The sequence below is a fragment of the Ctenopharyngodon idella genome, chromosome 23, assembly GCF_019924925.1.
Source record: "Ctenopharyngodon idella isolate HZGC_01 chromosome 23, HZGC01, whole genome shotgun sequence".
Taxonomy (NCBI): domain Eukaryota; kingdom Metazoa; phylum Chordata; class Actinopteri; order Cypriniformes; family Xenocyprididae; genus Ctenopharyngodon; species Ctenopharyngodon idella.
In genome coordinates, this window is record NC_067242.1 from 12,681,996 (window position 1) to 12,698,652 (window position 16,657).

A 16,657-nucleotide genomic window follows, 5' to 3' on the forward strand; every position below is an offset into this window, starting at 1 on the left:
AGATTAACGTAGGTGGACTTGAACTTGAAAAATGGTGTGTACTGACATATTTCCGCGATTAAAACATTCCTTATGATGTTCATTCATGTTTATTTGATGCTGTAAATGAACTAGTAGGAAGAGATGATCGGTTCACGAGCTGCTTGAACTGAGGTGCTACAGCGGTCTGTCACGAAACAAGAGCCACAAAACGGTATTTATTGTTTAAATTTCTTTAAAAATGACAAAATTTGTCTTGTCTGTCGTCACGTTGTCAGTATCCTGTTTGCTCCGCGCGATGTATTTTTCACTGCGTGAGATGTGTGACGACTGACGAGAGATCGGCATGGCTTGTCGGACGTAGCAACAGTAACTAAAGGGTGCGGGTCTTTGCGAACGGTCAATTTAATCAAACGTAGATAACATTGCAGTATTCTGAGCAGTGTGTTTTGTAGTATACAGTATAGTATACAGAGTATACACAGTGTATTCTATATACAAAATGCATACTGTGCTATATAGGCCTATTGCAGAAATGGTTCTAGTTTGTTATTTTGAGCATAGCCAAAATATAGAAGATATTCTATGAACAGACTTTGTTCACTCCAGTTCTAAATTAAACATAGGAAATTGTGTTTTCTCACAGACTAGACAAATGAAATACAAATCGTTACCAGACATTTCAGTCTGATGCAATTTTATGCAATGTGTGTATGTGTGTACTCAGCAGTCATGGAGAGCTTTTTGTGTCACCTGTGAGGACAAAGAGTAGACTGCTTAGCTCACGCTTCGAAGAAAAATGATATCGGTTTTAATCCCCACGACTTGACGGACGCTGCGAGATGAAGGCAACTCTCACATACACAAGAACACCACTGGATACAAAACACACTATCATAAATCAAGAGGTCTCAGGGTGCTTTTTTCAGCTAATCCTAGCCTATTCTCACATTTGTATTCCCTTGCAGCCACACAAACTGAATTTATTCGATTGGTTCTTGCCATACAAGGAGTTGCTACGGATTGACAAAATGAGAGACTTGTCTGGTGTGGGTGTCTTTGTTGTAACCATGGTAACATGTACATGTCCATGCTGTTAACATGTAGACACTCTTCTTGTGCTTGTTATAGTTCAGGCAACCATGTCTTCTTTTCAAAGTAACACTCTCTTAAATTTCCACTCACAAAATGCTTTTTGCAAATTTTACCCAAAAGGTTAAAATATTTCTTATCATGACTGCTACTTCAACTGAAATACCTGAATACAAAAACATTTAACCCAAAATCACACGTTTTCAGGCTGAATTTACATTTATAGGCCACAAAAGTATGTAAAAAAAAAAGTACATATAAAGTACATTTATAGGCCACAATATGATAAATAGTAGTACTCACCATTCTAAAACCAATGATCTGGCTGACTAGACATCATTTTAAGGCATCATAGGCGTACTTCGAATGCAAAGCCTGTTCCAAGCACTCATTTTGAATTGAATGGCAGTACCACATGTATGCTTTGAGGTTAAAACAATCCCAGAATGCACTGCAACAAGCTCAGTAAAAAGTGAACTTTCAATTATGAATATATCACTGTTTAATTCAGTACAGCAAAGTATGAGTAAATTATCTGTATCTAATCACAAAGTGGTCTATTTCACTCATAATGTGTACTTTGTGTTATTTGTGCTAACTAGAGGGTGTTGTTGTTGTTAGCTTAGCAACATGCTAACATTAACCACTACAACTGTTCTGTTTGTAATCCTAAAATTAGGAAGACAATCAGCATTTTCAAGTCTGGATACTCTGGGTTTTCAGTTGTTTATATTTTATAGCGGCTAATGTTAGCATGCTACACACCTTAACCATGAATTTTGAAGCTGCTGTATTAAAAAAAATGCTAACAAGTTGCTATAAAAAGGACTACAATTACCATAATAAATATGTTTACATGCTGGGTGAATCAAGCGTTGTAGTCAACGTTTATAGCAGCAACCTACGCATCCAATTCAGTTATAAGTGATAAGGATGCTGCCTTACAAGGTCGCTGACTATATAGGTTTTGGAACAGAGATATTGACTCTAGCTGCTGGTTTTATTCTGCAGGATTAATTAAACACTGCTGTAATAAAATGAAAGGTGGAAATCATTGGCTGCAGTACAGCATGACACTGTTGGCTTACCTCCATGACTGTCTGTCCTTGAAGCATCTTCAAAGAGGATAAATAATAGCCCAAATATGTTCATTAAGTATGTTCATGCAGATGCTTGGATTACTAAAGACTGGTCATGAGGAAAAATCATGCAGTTTTCTCCAAGAATAAAACCTTGTTCTCCTTTGACTCTTTTGAAAAAGTTGCTGCTTTTCTTCTGATGTCATCACACCGTTGATTAAGATGTTTCATATGCATGGTATTTTTCAAACACAGAGTACACACACCCACACAAATTATTTTTATTCCATTCATACATACAACAAAACCTGAATCAATCTTTGCTTGAATTTAATTATAAAGAACTTAGCCAAGGTAGCTGAATTTAGAGAACGAGCTCTAATGAAACAGCTGCGGAGGAGCTTAAACTGGGAGCTGTATTTAAGGAGGTGAAACCCTCACTGCCATTCAACGAAGCCCCTCCAGATGGTGGCCCACTGTTTGAGCAGAGCATGATGGGAATAGCAAAGACCTCTGCTGTGTTTGTTTTCAGTTAGCATGGATCTCACGAGCATCTACTGGAAGAGGTAGAAGGGAAGAGAGAGAGACAAGCGTCTGACAGTCTGTTTACCTGTGTGTTGATTCACTGTCGCTCTGGGGAGTCTAGGTTCAGGAACCATTTTCTGGTGACAGATGTTCAATGTTTTCCTTGGAACTGACCTTTCGTTCCTGATATTTCTGGATTGGTGATGCTTCAAATAAAACTTAAAGGATTAGTTCACTTTAAAATGAAAATTACCCCAAGCTTTACTCACCCTCAAGCCATCCTAGGTGTATATGACTTTCTTCTTTCTGATGAACACAATCTGAGTTATAATAACAAATATCCTGACGCATCCAAGCTTTATAATGAAGCTGAAGAAAGTGCATCCATCCATCATAAACGTACTCCACATGGCTCTGGGGGATTTAATAAAGGCCTTCTGAAGCGAAGCGATGCGTTCGTGTAAGAAAAATATTCATATTTAACAAGTTATAAAGTAAAATATCTAGCTTCTGCAAGACCGCCTTCCGTATTCAACTTACGAAAAAAGCGTTAGTTACATTTTTTTCGTAAGTTGAATGCGGAAGTCGTAGGACGTAGTGTAAGCATTTTGAACTGCGAGAGGCGTTACACTTTCTTCTTAAGTTGAATACTGAAGGCAGTCTGGCAAAGATTGGAAATTTTGACTTTATAACGTGTTAAATATGGATATTTTTCTTACAAAAACGCATCACTTCGCTTCAGAAGGCCTTTATTAACCCCTCGGAGCCGTGTGGAGTACGTTTATGATGGATGGATGCGGATGGAGGCACTTTCTTGAGCTTCATACTCGTTGGTCCCGTTCACTGCCATTATAAACCTTGGATGAGCCAGGATATTTATTAATATAACTCAGATTGTGTTCATCAGAAAGAAGAAAGTCATATACACCTAGGATGGCTTGAGAGTGAACTAATCCTTTAAAGCAATTTATTGTATAAAATAGTAATGCTATATATATATATATATATATATATATATATATATATCACAATTTTATAAATAACATAAATTCACATGAATTTTGTAGACACAGATGAGAACAAAAGGCTAAAAATATTAACATATTTATTGGACACAATGTTCAAAATGCATACAATTCAACAAGAGCTTTATGAAATAATAACCAAACCGGTACACAAATCATCACAATGTTGAAAACTCAAAACAAAAGATACACAGAAATTTAGAGGTAACATCTTCAGGTACTGACTGAGGACCTGGTTTTCTAAAGTCAATGTCTCCGTGACCCTTCATCGAGTTATCTAATCATGTATCCATTACTGACCTTGTACAAGCCAAAGAAGCTTTTTACACTCAGGGCTGAAGTACTTCAGTTTAGAAGTGGGTGGCAAAGTGCATCACATGCGTACACCTCAACATAAGTATTCCAGATATGATTTAATTATGTAATGCACGGTGCGGTTACCCGTACAACAAAGCAACAGTCCTGACTGGCTAAGTACAGACTGAGTTACAGAGGCCGACTGCAAAACCATCCAACAATTTTGTAATACTGATGCTTTCGGCCACAAGAGAGTGGCTTCTTACAGGTTAATTGATGATTTCCAGACACATCATTAATATTTTCCAAACAACACTACTCGTCTCGTCCGCCAAGTGACATATATTTATTATTCTCAGTGCTAATCCTGGCTGATATTCAAACCTGGCAATCAAAGTTTAAGAAGTTGTGTGTTCACTCACGGTGATGTATCTTGGCTAAAAATGTCTGGCCAAGGTCCTGATGCAATGTGCAGTAACTAGTGGGTAGTGTGGACTTGCCAGACCAAAGTTTGCATGATAATAACAGTACTTCACAAAATGGAACACAAACAAACTGCATTTATTATTTCTAAAAAAACAAAAGGAATGTCAAAAATGCTTCAAGATAATGTTTACTGCATCGAACTGTGAGTGTTTGTGTTGTGTAAATAGTGAGCTACAAACTAAAAACAAGAAAAATGAGAACTCACAAGAAACCCAGGATTCAAAGTGAATCATTTTTGGGTGGAAGATGCTTTTTGCAGTGCTTCATTAAATTATTTGCTGTTATTGTTGCCACATGGGAAATTACAAATCTGAATAGGCACATATGTTTCAGTAATCTGACAATTAGGAATAGCTCCTAATTAAGAATTACTAAAAGCACAGAGCAGATGTGCCCATTATTACAATTATAACCTTGACTTTCATCAATAAATAGTCGGAAGAAATAAACATTCTTCGTTATGGTTTCAATTAAATTTAACTCAATGAGCCGAAGGAACACTTTCTCAGAGAGGTCAAATAATGAGAGAACAACACCGTTTTTGTTGCTTCTGCATCATTTAGAAAGTGTCTGCCAACATTATAATACTGTATATAAAAAAAAAAGCATGTTTGATCATTTTTATTTAGCATTTTAATTACAAGAATGCTAAAGTTGTGCTTATTAAATCAATACCATGTCACCTAAATAGATTTTCAATATTGTCTTGTTTTCCAGTAAATTGTTTTTTTAAACATACTTAAAACAAGATATATTCATAAATATAAAATAAGACTACCATTCAAAAGTTTGGGGTCAGTAACATTTTTAATCTTTTTTGAAAGAAGTCTTATACTCACCAGGGCTGCATTTATTTTATCAATACAGTAAAAACAGTAACGTATACAATTTAAAATATCTGTTTTCTGTTTTAATATATGTTAACATGTAGTTTTGATCAATTTAACACAACCTTGCTGAATATAAGTATTAATTTCTTTCAAAAAGTCTTATTGACCAGTTGTGTAGTGTACAGTAGTGTAGTAGATTGTAAAAATATTACTGGTTTCAAAGAATATATTATGAATTAAACTGTTTTTTTACCCAATTGACAAACTTTAAGCATAGACCCCATTAAAGTTTCTTAGAATCTTGCCAGAAATGTCGTACATTTAGATATTTAGATATTATTCTTATGTCTACTGGAAAACAAGACAAATGTAAAAATACTGAAAGAAAATGTTTTCTGCAGCGTGTAAATGAAGGACTTGTGATGACGAAACATAAATAAGAACACTGAAACGGAAAGGCATCTAACAGGAAGTGAATCCGTAGACGACAGAACTGAGTAGGCAGTTGTGTCTGATCTGCTGCCATTTTGAATAGTGTATCAGTGACAAAAAAACAATCCTGAGAATGCTTAGCTTTCCCCAACACCATAAAGCTAAATTATCCATTACATTCTACAGCCACACAATCCTTGTCTGTTCAAAGCTAGAGCTGAAGGTTAAAATAAGAGTTACCACCTTGCCTTAATTTACAACTGACAAAAGCCTTCAAAACACTAAGTCATTACTGTACAAATACAATAACCAACACTGTACAATGTCTCAATTTCTACTGCAATACAATCTTTTCTTCTTCAATCACACCATTTCCAAGTGCAAAACAAAGCACTGCCAAGAAACATGGGGCGAGAAACCAGAAAATGGAGGATGAACCTATTTTTAAAGCACCAGCATCTGTTGCGGACAACTTTTTACATGGGATTGTGAACATGGTGCATAAAATGACATGGAAATTGTATGCTAAAATGTTTAAGCTCCACCATGTTGTTATCAGATCATATGGAAATGTAATCTGAAGGTACCTAGTGCTCGGTAACCATCAGAGCGCTATGCTAAAAGGGGTCCAACACAAATATAGATTCAACAGTCCACCGAGTGCAGCTCCATCAACACCAGGATGATTTAGGGATACGGTCTCCCTCGTTAAATGCTCAACACATATCTCCTTCCAACAAAGACGCCCATAGCGGCTCACGTTCGTGGTGAAACGCATGTAATGATGCGAAATACTTTAAATATGCAATGAAATTAGAAGAAAAGCCACATCAAATGGAGTGGCTCCACATAAACGTGTCCGAAAGTTGCTGCCAGTGTGAAGGAAGGACGACATCTGCCCTCTTCGTGACATCGTCACGCTGTCCTGCCTCTGAAGCAACAATTACTTTTCATTCCTTAAACGTCTCTTGTTTCTCTGTTGCTGCGCGTCGGATGTCAGAACTTGTCAAAAGTGACAAGTGTGGGCTCTCCAAACTCTGGGATCTCCACGGTGGAATTGACATATTCCAAAGACGCTGCTGAGGGCTTGACGGGAGCAGACCGGAGAGGCATTTGGGGTCAAGGAGCGGCCCTTCTATGTACCGTTTAAATGTGTATGTGTGAAAGAGAGATCAGTGCTTCTAAAGGCGAGCTGTCTCTCGCTGAACGTTTCTAAACTATTTCCACATACACAAGTTTTCAAGGACATCTCGCTGAAGGTTTTCTCATCCTCGCAGTTTATGTTAAGTCTCTTATTGAAGAAAATCATACTTGTATCACTCGCAAAACAGTTAAAAGATTCACAAGACACAATCGGTGTTTCTTCTCAAGGTCTTTCTTCTGTACAATGAGGAGTGGAGCGTGATGTTCACAGTGCTGTGATGTCACATGGTGTTGATTCTTGTCCTTACTTCACTTGGATCGATTAATATCCACTTTTAAAGTCCACAATCTTTGAGCATCCAGAGCAATCTACTGCCTTAGAAGATTTCTGGATGCTGATCACAAAAGGGAAGGTACTCGCCCATTCTCCTGTAGGGCTGAGGAACTTCAGTGCTGGTAGAGAGATAAAACAGAGTCATTTTGCAGCAAGACGCTTCCATGTGGCAAGAACGCTCCCAATCTCCTCTTCGGTGGAAGCGGAACAGGTCGAGGCCGTTGAGGTGAGGCGCTATACCTGAACTTGAGTCCCATGCTGTGCCTGAAGACACTGGATACTAGACAGGATCTTTTTCTGATGGCCTGCCAGTGCTACGCCCATCTTATCCAGTTCACTGTGAGAGAAATGAAGAGAAAGAAGAAAATGCCTTAGCAAATGGTGGCTATGTTTGCAATAGCATGCTAGCATACTACTATGTGTAAAGTATGCGGTTTGTTAACTGTGTACAGTATGCAGATGTCCTGCAAACACTCCTAAAAATAAAGGTTGTTTAATGGTATCTATGGTTCCATGAAAAAAACTTTAACATCTATGGAAACTTTCCATTAAACAAAAGGTTCTTTATAGTGGAAAAAGGTTCTTTAGATTTTTAAAATGTTCTTTACACACACACAAAAAAATTGTTCTTTTAAGAACTGTTCTCTGAAAGGTTCTTTGGGGAACCAAAAATGGCTCTTTAATGGCATTGGTGCCTAAACTCCATTTCGGAACTTTTAATTTTGAGAGCGTACATGGAAGCAAAGCACAATGCAACGCATTCCACTTGACTTTCCGTTTCCAGTGGGATTAAACATAACTACAGTGATTTTAAACATTTATTTTTTGAGTCAATATTTATTAAGCTGCCAAAAAGTACATTTTTACCCAAAATTTAAATAAAATGGATAACTTCCAAGTTCCTAATTGATAACTTGAGGTCATGTGACAAAGTAGCATACTACTTTTGCATACTCATTTTGATCGTACTGCCAAAATGTAGATAATTTCACACGAAAATGCAAAACATGTCACCCGTGCTGGCAAAATGAGTCACAATGAGCAAATTTTCAAAAATGAGTTATTGTTTTTCTCACATTCTCTATTAAAATGATGTATGATTTGTTGGAATCCAACAAAAAATGACTGAGCTACACCTGTTTGAAGCCGATAGAGTCAGCAAAGTCAATTTTGAAACAGACTATATTATTATTAAGACCTACTGTACCGCACGGATATAATATAATGTTATGTTATACATCAGATGTTTTTCCAGAACAGTTAACCAAACGTTCACTTAAGACATAACAGATAATGTTTGCACGAATACTCGGCAAATATTTAAATTTTTTTTGAAATACGGTAATTCAGTGTTTATCGGGATCGCGCGCTGTCTTTGTGCGCGCGCTTCAGATCTGTCAGTCAGCGCGAGTAAGATCATTTTGTTTACATCAGCAGGAGTTTGAAAATCACATTTCATTGGTTCAGACTCATGTAATTGAGAATTCGTTGTGAATATTCACAAAGTTATCGTTGCTTTACAACGATACCAAACTTGTGCTGAGAGGAAGCGCCAGTCGCCGAGAAGCGAGCAGAGAAAAACGGCATTTTTCATGGTCAAAGGAAAGGTACTCCTATCAGAAAATGTACAAATAAAGATACTTTTAGATGTTTAATTGCTATTGGGATCGCTAGAAGAGGGCTTAATGAACTCATTTTTGTGAAAACCTCAATTTTGAACAAAATTGACATTTTTCACTCGTTTTGGCTGTAGCTTGAAATTAGCGCATTCCAACTCATTTTGCCAGCACGGGTCACATATAGTAGGCATATACAGTATATAATTCGCAGTAAGTAGTAATCTAGTGTTCAGTTTCAAACATAGCTGGTATGTTCTGAATACCGTACTACCATGATATTTTTTGCAGTATGTATACTGTGTGTGCACAGTTTGTAAATTCTCAGCATGCAGTAAGCTAATATACCATTATGAACAGTCAAGTATCTCTTGAAAATGCAACCAAACATCTCATGCTAACATAATTGTGAGGTCTATGTGTACTGTAGCTGTTGTTTACCTGGCACTGACGTACAGAACGGAGTCCAGGGTGACGTAGCCGGCGCTAGAGAAGTGTTCTTTGTACTGACCCATTTTAATCAAGTCCAGCCAGTCTTCCACTGTGTTGACCCCAGCATCAGGAGTCACTGGATCCTCCCTGTGGATGGAGGAGGAAGTGCAGTCAGAATAACAGCCTTATATAACCATGTCATTTCACATCTAGTATGACATGTCAGAATTGTCTTGAAGAAAGCTTTCTATATTGCTCTGTGGGGATGTCTGATGTACACTACCAGTTTAATGTTCCTAAAAGAAGTCTCTTATGCTCACCAAGGCTGCATTTATTTGATCAAAAATAAAAAGTAATATTGTGAAATATTATAACAATTTAAAATAACAGTTTTCTATTTTAATATACTTTAAAATGTTATTTATTCCAGTGATGGCGAAGCTGAATTTTCAGCATAATTACTCCAGTCTTCAGTGTCACATAATCCTTCACAAATCATTTAAATATGCTGATTGGTGAGCATTTCAAAAACAATCCTAATTATTCCAAACTCTCGACCGATATATGTATCCATTTTTCCTTGTGTTTTTGGTAAAATTCCATTTAGATTTATTCAAAATCCATGCTGTTTTATCAGTTTATACTTTTAACGTAAGTGTTGCCATGATGTGAGCATTGTAAAATCGCTCAAAAAACAAATAAGAAACCAGCTTCTTTTATATGTTCGAGTCTGTGTACAAGCTTATCAGAAGCTTGTCCTTGTCTGGACATATGAGGCTTTCCAGATCCAGAAGGGAGGCAGATTGCACCACCAAACCATGTCTCTGTCACTCTCTCCCTCTCTGCTGCATAGCGTCCATTATACCACACACAATCCTGAGTAATTTAGATCTAAACCCATTGTGTTTAATGGCAGGGACATGGGGCAGGGGCTTCCCAGTGATTTTTGGGAAAATTCAGTTCGCACATTCGGCTTTAATTGTGGCATGCAAAGTCTAAACAATCCAGCGCCCATCTGCCTCCTATTTGGCAGCCCTCAAAATGCGGCAGAGGGATAGACAAGCAATCAGATATCAGCCAATATCACCTCAAACCCCCCTCTCCACTGAGGGAAACATGCTCTGGAAGTAAGAAATTCGTACAGATGTACATCTGGCTTCAATCTAGATTAGCCGGATATCTGTTTCATTATTGGATTATTGCAAAAAACACCTCAGATTTTATCACACACCTGAGAAACATCATAGCGCCCTTCATGAGCTATATATTACATGCCGTTCGTGCCGAACAAACCGCCGTACACATCCCAACGGATCACCTCTATTGAATTCAGATCTAATCCGTGGAGGGCATTTGGCTCACCAGACTGCAGTGTTGGCCAGCTGCTTCAGGCTGCTTGGGTTCCGTATCAGCCTGTCCAGGGTGTTGACAATCTGCCCAAATTTGGGCCGATCGCTGCGGTTCTTTTCCCAGCAGTCCAGCATGAGCTGGTGAAGCACCACCGGACAGTCCATTGGAGCCGGTAGCCTGTAGCCTTCATCTATAGCTTTTATCACCTGGAGGGAAGAAGATTCCACATTAAAAATCATACATTTATTAGCAGCGTATAAGCTCCATGAATACTGAGCAGATTTATTCATTCGCTTAATGCATTTAGCTTTTGTGTGAGGTTGGATTAATTCATTTTTTTACCCATCTGTGACTGTGAAGTGAGAATGAGATTTCGGGTAAGACTGTTAGCGCAAAGGAGAGCTGTTTAATTTTGTCCCTTTTATGAAATGATACCGCCGTAAGGGAAAGAATAAACTAACCTGATGGAAACATTTGTATTATCTTAACTCTTGCCTTGAAGACTGTAACCGTCGAAATGCACCATTGCCTGTTACCATGGCAAAGGAAGGAAGACAGATGGATTTTGTGGTTTACGCCATGAATGGAACTTTCGAATTCCATTCCCTCGACACAATAAAAGTGCATCCGCTAACAAGCATGCAAATGTTTTCGTGCTCCAGTTTAACATGACGAGTCTCGAATCATTCCCAAATGTCTCAATCTCTCTCCCGAGCAGCCTCTTTCCAAATCCCAAACAAAGATCTCTTCCCAAGGTGAAGATAAATAAATGAAAATGGTTTCTGGTGTGGAAAATCTGCCAAGAACCCACTGACACGGATTCAAATTCCCTCTTTTAAAGCGGCCTGTGAATTGAAATCTGGAAATGTTCACCCTCCAGATGCATTTAATCTTTTTACCTTTGTAAGTCTGGGAATTTTTTTTTTTTTTTTTTTAATTCCAGTCCCACAGAAGTGCTCTGGCAAAGCTCTTTTATTACAAATCAATGAGGATTCGCACATTTTTTAAAAAAAATAAAGCTGGCCAATGGCAATGATTACCAGTGTTGTTAAAACTAAAATGAAAACTATTAAAAATCATTTTCATTAATTGAAAGAAATATAAATATATGAAAATCTTAAAAAACCTAGAAATGTTGCCTTTGCAACTAACTGAAATAAAATAAGTTGAAGTAACAAAATTATTAAAACTAAATAAAAAATACCTAATAAAAAGGCAAAAAATAAGGACTATTCCAAAAATTTAAACTAAACTTAAAATGAAAACTGAAATAATATTAAAAAAAATAAAAGCTTATTCAAAATAATAATAAATATTATAACAGTATATAAAAAATAGTAAAATAAAATTTAAGGTTATACCTCACACAATTCATTCTTAAAACCTCCTGATGTTTCTAATTTGTGCAATTCAACTGTGGTAACATTTAAATTCAGAATTTACTCACATCCTGATTGGACATTTCCCAGTATGGTCGTTCCCCGTAGGATATCACCTCCCACATGACAATGCCGTAACTCCACACGTCACTGGCTGATGTAAATTTCCTGTAGGTGATAGCCTCAGGGGCTGTCCATCGAATGGGAATCTTACCTCCCTAAAGCACAAAATCAGAGGTTAGCAGTGTTAGGAATTAGCATTACTACAAATTGCAAAACAATTAAGTGATCACCAACAAGCTACTAGCATTGCTACTTTTAAAATCATGAACAGCTTAAATAAAGTAAGCTATTTTTTGAATGCAATATGGCGGAAGTCCAGTCTTTCAAATAAAGGGGTCTTTTTCATGCTTAAACAGACACATTACACACTAAAGAAAGATTCTTGGTTGAGATGTGATTGAAACTTGTGGTTATGGTAAGAAACGGTTGACCAATCGCAAAACACTGGTCCAGCCGACCAATCAGAGCACAATGCGCTTTTCAGAAGGAGGGGCTTCATGGAAACCAGAACTAGACACTAGTATTACACTAGTGTTACTGACAGACTGGGAAGAGAGGTACTGCAACAATGTAAAATATGTGGAAAAATAAGGTGTTTTTTGAACATTCAAGCATGAAAACCTATTCTAGTAGGCTCCAAAAACAAAATCAAGACTTTAAAAAGGGTTTTTAGCCTTTAAAAGATCCATTGATCTGGTAATTTTGCTCTAGAATGCTGGTCCAAAGTTTATTTTATAATGATCATCCAGCCAAAACATTTACAAATGCATTTATAGGCAGGTAGTAACACACACACACACACTCTGAGTGAATGTTTAGCCATCCATCAGTCTGGATAGCTGCTATGACAGTCCTGCGTGACCTCATTTCCAGACTACGGGTCAGCAAGAATATATCTTGCAGTGTCTGATTTTTTGTCTACACAATCAAATTATATTTCTTATTTAAAAAACTAAACCAGTTAACATATCACAACAAAAAACGTTGCACAGTAAATCCAGTTAAAATGAGACCAGAGACCCAGAAGTGCAAACATCCAGAGCAGAAGCAGGATCTCTCACCCGTGTAGTGTACGCCGCCTCTGGATCGTCCTCTAACACGCGCGACAGCCCGAAGTCAGACACTTTACACACCAGGTTTCCATTCACCAGAATGTTCCGTGCTGCCAAATCCCGGTGCACGTAGTTCATCTCTGAGAGGTACTGCATCCCCGCGGCTATCCCACGCATCATTCCCACCAGCTGGATCACCGTGAACTGCCCGTCGTGTTTCTGAACAAAATGAAGAGTTCTCATGTCAAAATCTCATCCCTGTGGCCTTATTTTCTGCCGTGTTCAACCTCTGTGGATCCTGGCACAGTCGGTCAGGTTTGAATTTGTCTCATGAGTAATTCATAATTCATTGGCTTCCTAATTAAAAGTGTTGCTCACATGTTGCAGGGCACGAGCTATTAACTGCAATGACTGTATAATCGTTCAGGCTTTTTATGCGAGCAATGGCAAGTAAGTAACCAACTAACCAAATTATGATATTTCATTATTCCCTCTGGCAAGAAAACAAAATGTTTTGATTTTTAACTACTGTTGTATGGTAATATTGGGGCAATAATGGGATGCTGGTGTATTTGTGCAGGGGTTTTCAAACTGGGGTCCACAGAAATTGTAAATTAACAGAATATTTAAATCTAATTTGACATTATGGCTTCATTCTGCTTTTTAAAGATAGGTATTTAATTAAAATCTGGAAGAAAATATACATTGCCGTAATAGGTAATACAAAGTAAATACTTTCAAAATAATATTTCAATCATTTGCTTTCACTTTAATGATAATATAAAGCCAATTTTTTAATTTCAGAAATAATGTTTCTTTTATAATATCATTCTTAACATTTTTCTCTATTAGTATACAAGGGTTCACATACAAGGAAAACATATCTGCCTTAATATTTTAGGAAAGGACAGTATTTGGCATCAAAAAGTTTAAAAACCCCTGTGGCTAGTGTCTCCTATCTTCTAATCTAGCTTGACCAGCTTTATCAGAAAGTCCATGCTGGTCGACTATCTCCACCAGATAAGAAAATCATGGTGCACCAGCAACATGAACACCAAACCAGCATAAATCATGGTGGTCTGAGCTGGGTAGGAGGACACAAAGAAAAAACAGGCATAGAGAGGTGTGAACCCGCGAGCTGTCAAGCCAGATCTGGAAGAGCCAGAAGATTGCTTTGTGTTCCTGTGATATTTCACAGCATTTCCTTTGGTGCAAATTGGGCTTCATCATTGGCAGCAAAATAGAGCATGCTCACCTTCAAAAAAGTGTCCAGAGATCCATTTTCCATGTACTCTGTCACTATCATCACAGGCTTACCTAAGGGACAGAAACAAGGAGACAAAACAGGAAGTGTGAAATATTGCTGAAAATAGAGAGAGAGAGCCGAAGCGAGAGAAAGACGTTTAATTTTTTTTCACAGGCAAACAAGAAAAGACGCAGCGGAGAGGCAGAAAGAGGCTGGCGCTTTGTGTCCTATATTTAATTCATTTCCAAGTTGACAGAGAAAAACATGCAGATAAAGAGAGCGGACACCTCCCCCACTTCCCGCGACTTCACAGACCCTCGTCCCAGCTTTCCTTTTCCTCTACCTGCTGCCTGTTACTCATAGTGACAGCCCCTAATCAAAGCTCTCAATAACAGTCAGGCAGATAATTAGAGCGAGCTGTCCACTGAGAATATCTTTGTCCAGAAATACCTAAAATGGTAATGAGTTCCTTTAGGAGGAAGGATGATGAAGGGGGTGTGGGGGGAGGTTTTTAGGGGGTGCTGTGATTAATTGCCCTGGGGGTGGTGATGGGGAGGGGTTGAAGAAGAAGGGGTGTAAAGATCTGCTAATGGGAAAAGTGTTCACCTCTTCACTATGTTTCAGACACAGCTGCAAGAGGCACATATGGGAGCTTGCACCTGCGTAGCTCAAAGTGATTAAAAATTCTCCCCTGATTCCACGCAAATAGCACACTGTCAATCAGAGAGACCCCCTTCTCACCTCACATGTGACAGGGAAGAGTACATGCTAATCCAACCTGATTATCAGAGATGCTTGATGGATGTAACGTACGGCAGGAACTTTCACCTCGGGGCACCAGACACACGTCAACATGAGAGGACGTTTACCCCTAGAGATGTTCGCTATTTCCTTGAGGAGCCCTTTATGTTGTGCCTAGCCTAGCGGCTAAAAATCTGGACTGGTAACGAAAAGGTTAAACAGTAGGTTTAAACACTGCAAAAAAGGTGATCCTGATGAGGTGATATTGAGGGAACAATGTAACCTCAATTTGCTCCATGGGGTAGTTGCTGTAAAGTATCAGTGTAAATTTAATTTTTATTTTTAGATATAAATAATAATAATAAAAAATATATTATTTATATTATATGTAATATATATTATTATATATTCTATTATATTGTTTCTGTAAATTTACAGGGTATTTTTTATTTAAAGTTTTGTTTTTCTTTTGGCTTAAAATAATATAAATTAAATATAATGAAAAAAAAAAAAGAAAAGAAAATACAATCATGATGGTCCAGTTAATATGCATGCATTTTCTTATTAAATAAATAAATTCTCATTTTATACATTTAATATTTTATAATATTTTGATATTTTATGGAGTGCCTCAAGGATCGGTGTTAGGCCCTCTGCTATTTTCAATATATATGCTGCCACTTGGTAATATTATAAGAAAACATGGAATTAGTTTCCACTGCTATGCTGATGACACTCGGTTATGTATTTCATCACGAACAGATGATATCTCTACATTTTCCAAGTTGACAGAGTGTGTTAAAGATATAAATAATTGGATGACCAGTAATTTTCTTCTATTAAATTCAGATAAGATTGAGGTATTACTTATTGGACCAAAAACCTGTAGACAGAATCTCTTAGACTACATTTTGCATTTAGAAGGATGTACTGTTACTTCATCTTCTACAGTTAAAGACCTGGATGTTATACAGTATTAGACAGCAACTTGTCCTTCGAAATTCATATTTCATATGTTACAAAAACAGCCTTCTTCCACCTCAGAAACATCGCTAAGCTACGGAATATGTTATCTGTTTCTGATGCAGAAAAGTTTACTGTAGATTACTGTAATGCATTGCTAGCCAGTTGTCCTACATCCTCAATAATCAAGCTACAATTAGTCCAAAATTCAGCTGCTAGAGTTCTTACTAGGTCATGAAAATATGATCATATAACACCAAATGTATCATCTCTACACTGGTTACCTATTATTAAGTTCCGTATCAATTATAAAGTATTGCTACTGACCTATAAGGCCCTGAATGATTTAGCTCCTGTGTATTTAACCGATCTTCTATCGCCCTACAATCCATCACGCACTTTAAGATCACAAAACTCTGGGCATCTAGTAGTACCTAGGATATCTAAGTCCACTAAAGGAGGGAGAGCGTTTTCACATTTGGCTCCTAAACTCTGGAATAGTCTTCCTGATAATGTTCGGGGCTCAGACTAACTCTCCCAGTTTAAATCTAGATTAAAGATACATCTCTTTGGCCAAGCATTCACATAATGCA

The 16,657-nt window shown here is 37.6% G+C and overlaps 1 protein-coding gene across 1 annotated transcript in view; it reads right to left on the bottom strand.

Moving 5' to 3' along the window:
- Window positions 1–3,763: 3,763 nt before the first annotated feature.
- ek1 (eph-like kinase 1) overlaps window positions 3,764–16,657 on the bottom strand; it is a 67,033-nt gene continuing 54,139 nt past the window's right edge. Inside the window, 6 exon segments of the mRNA XM_051882924.1 lie at window positions 3,764–7,559; window positions 9,280–9,417; window positions 10,633–10,826; window positions 12,068–12,217; window positions 13,124–13,333; window positions 14,370–14,431. Of these exon segments, the coding sequence (XP_051738884.1) occupies window positions 7,457–7,559; window positions 9,280–9,417; window positions 10,633–10,826; window positions 12,068–12,217; window positions 13,124–13,333; window positions 14,370–14,431 (857 nt within the window). The 3' untranslated portion in view covers window positions 3,764–7,456.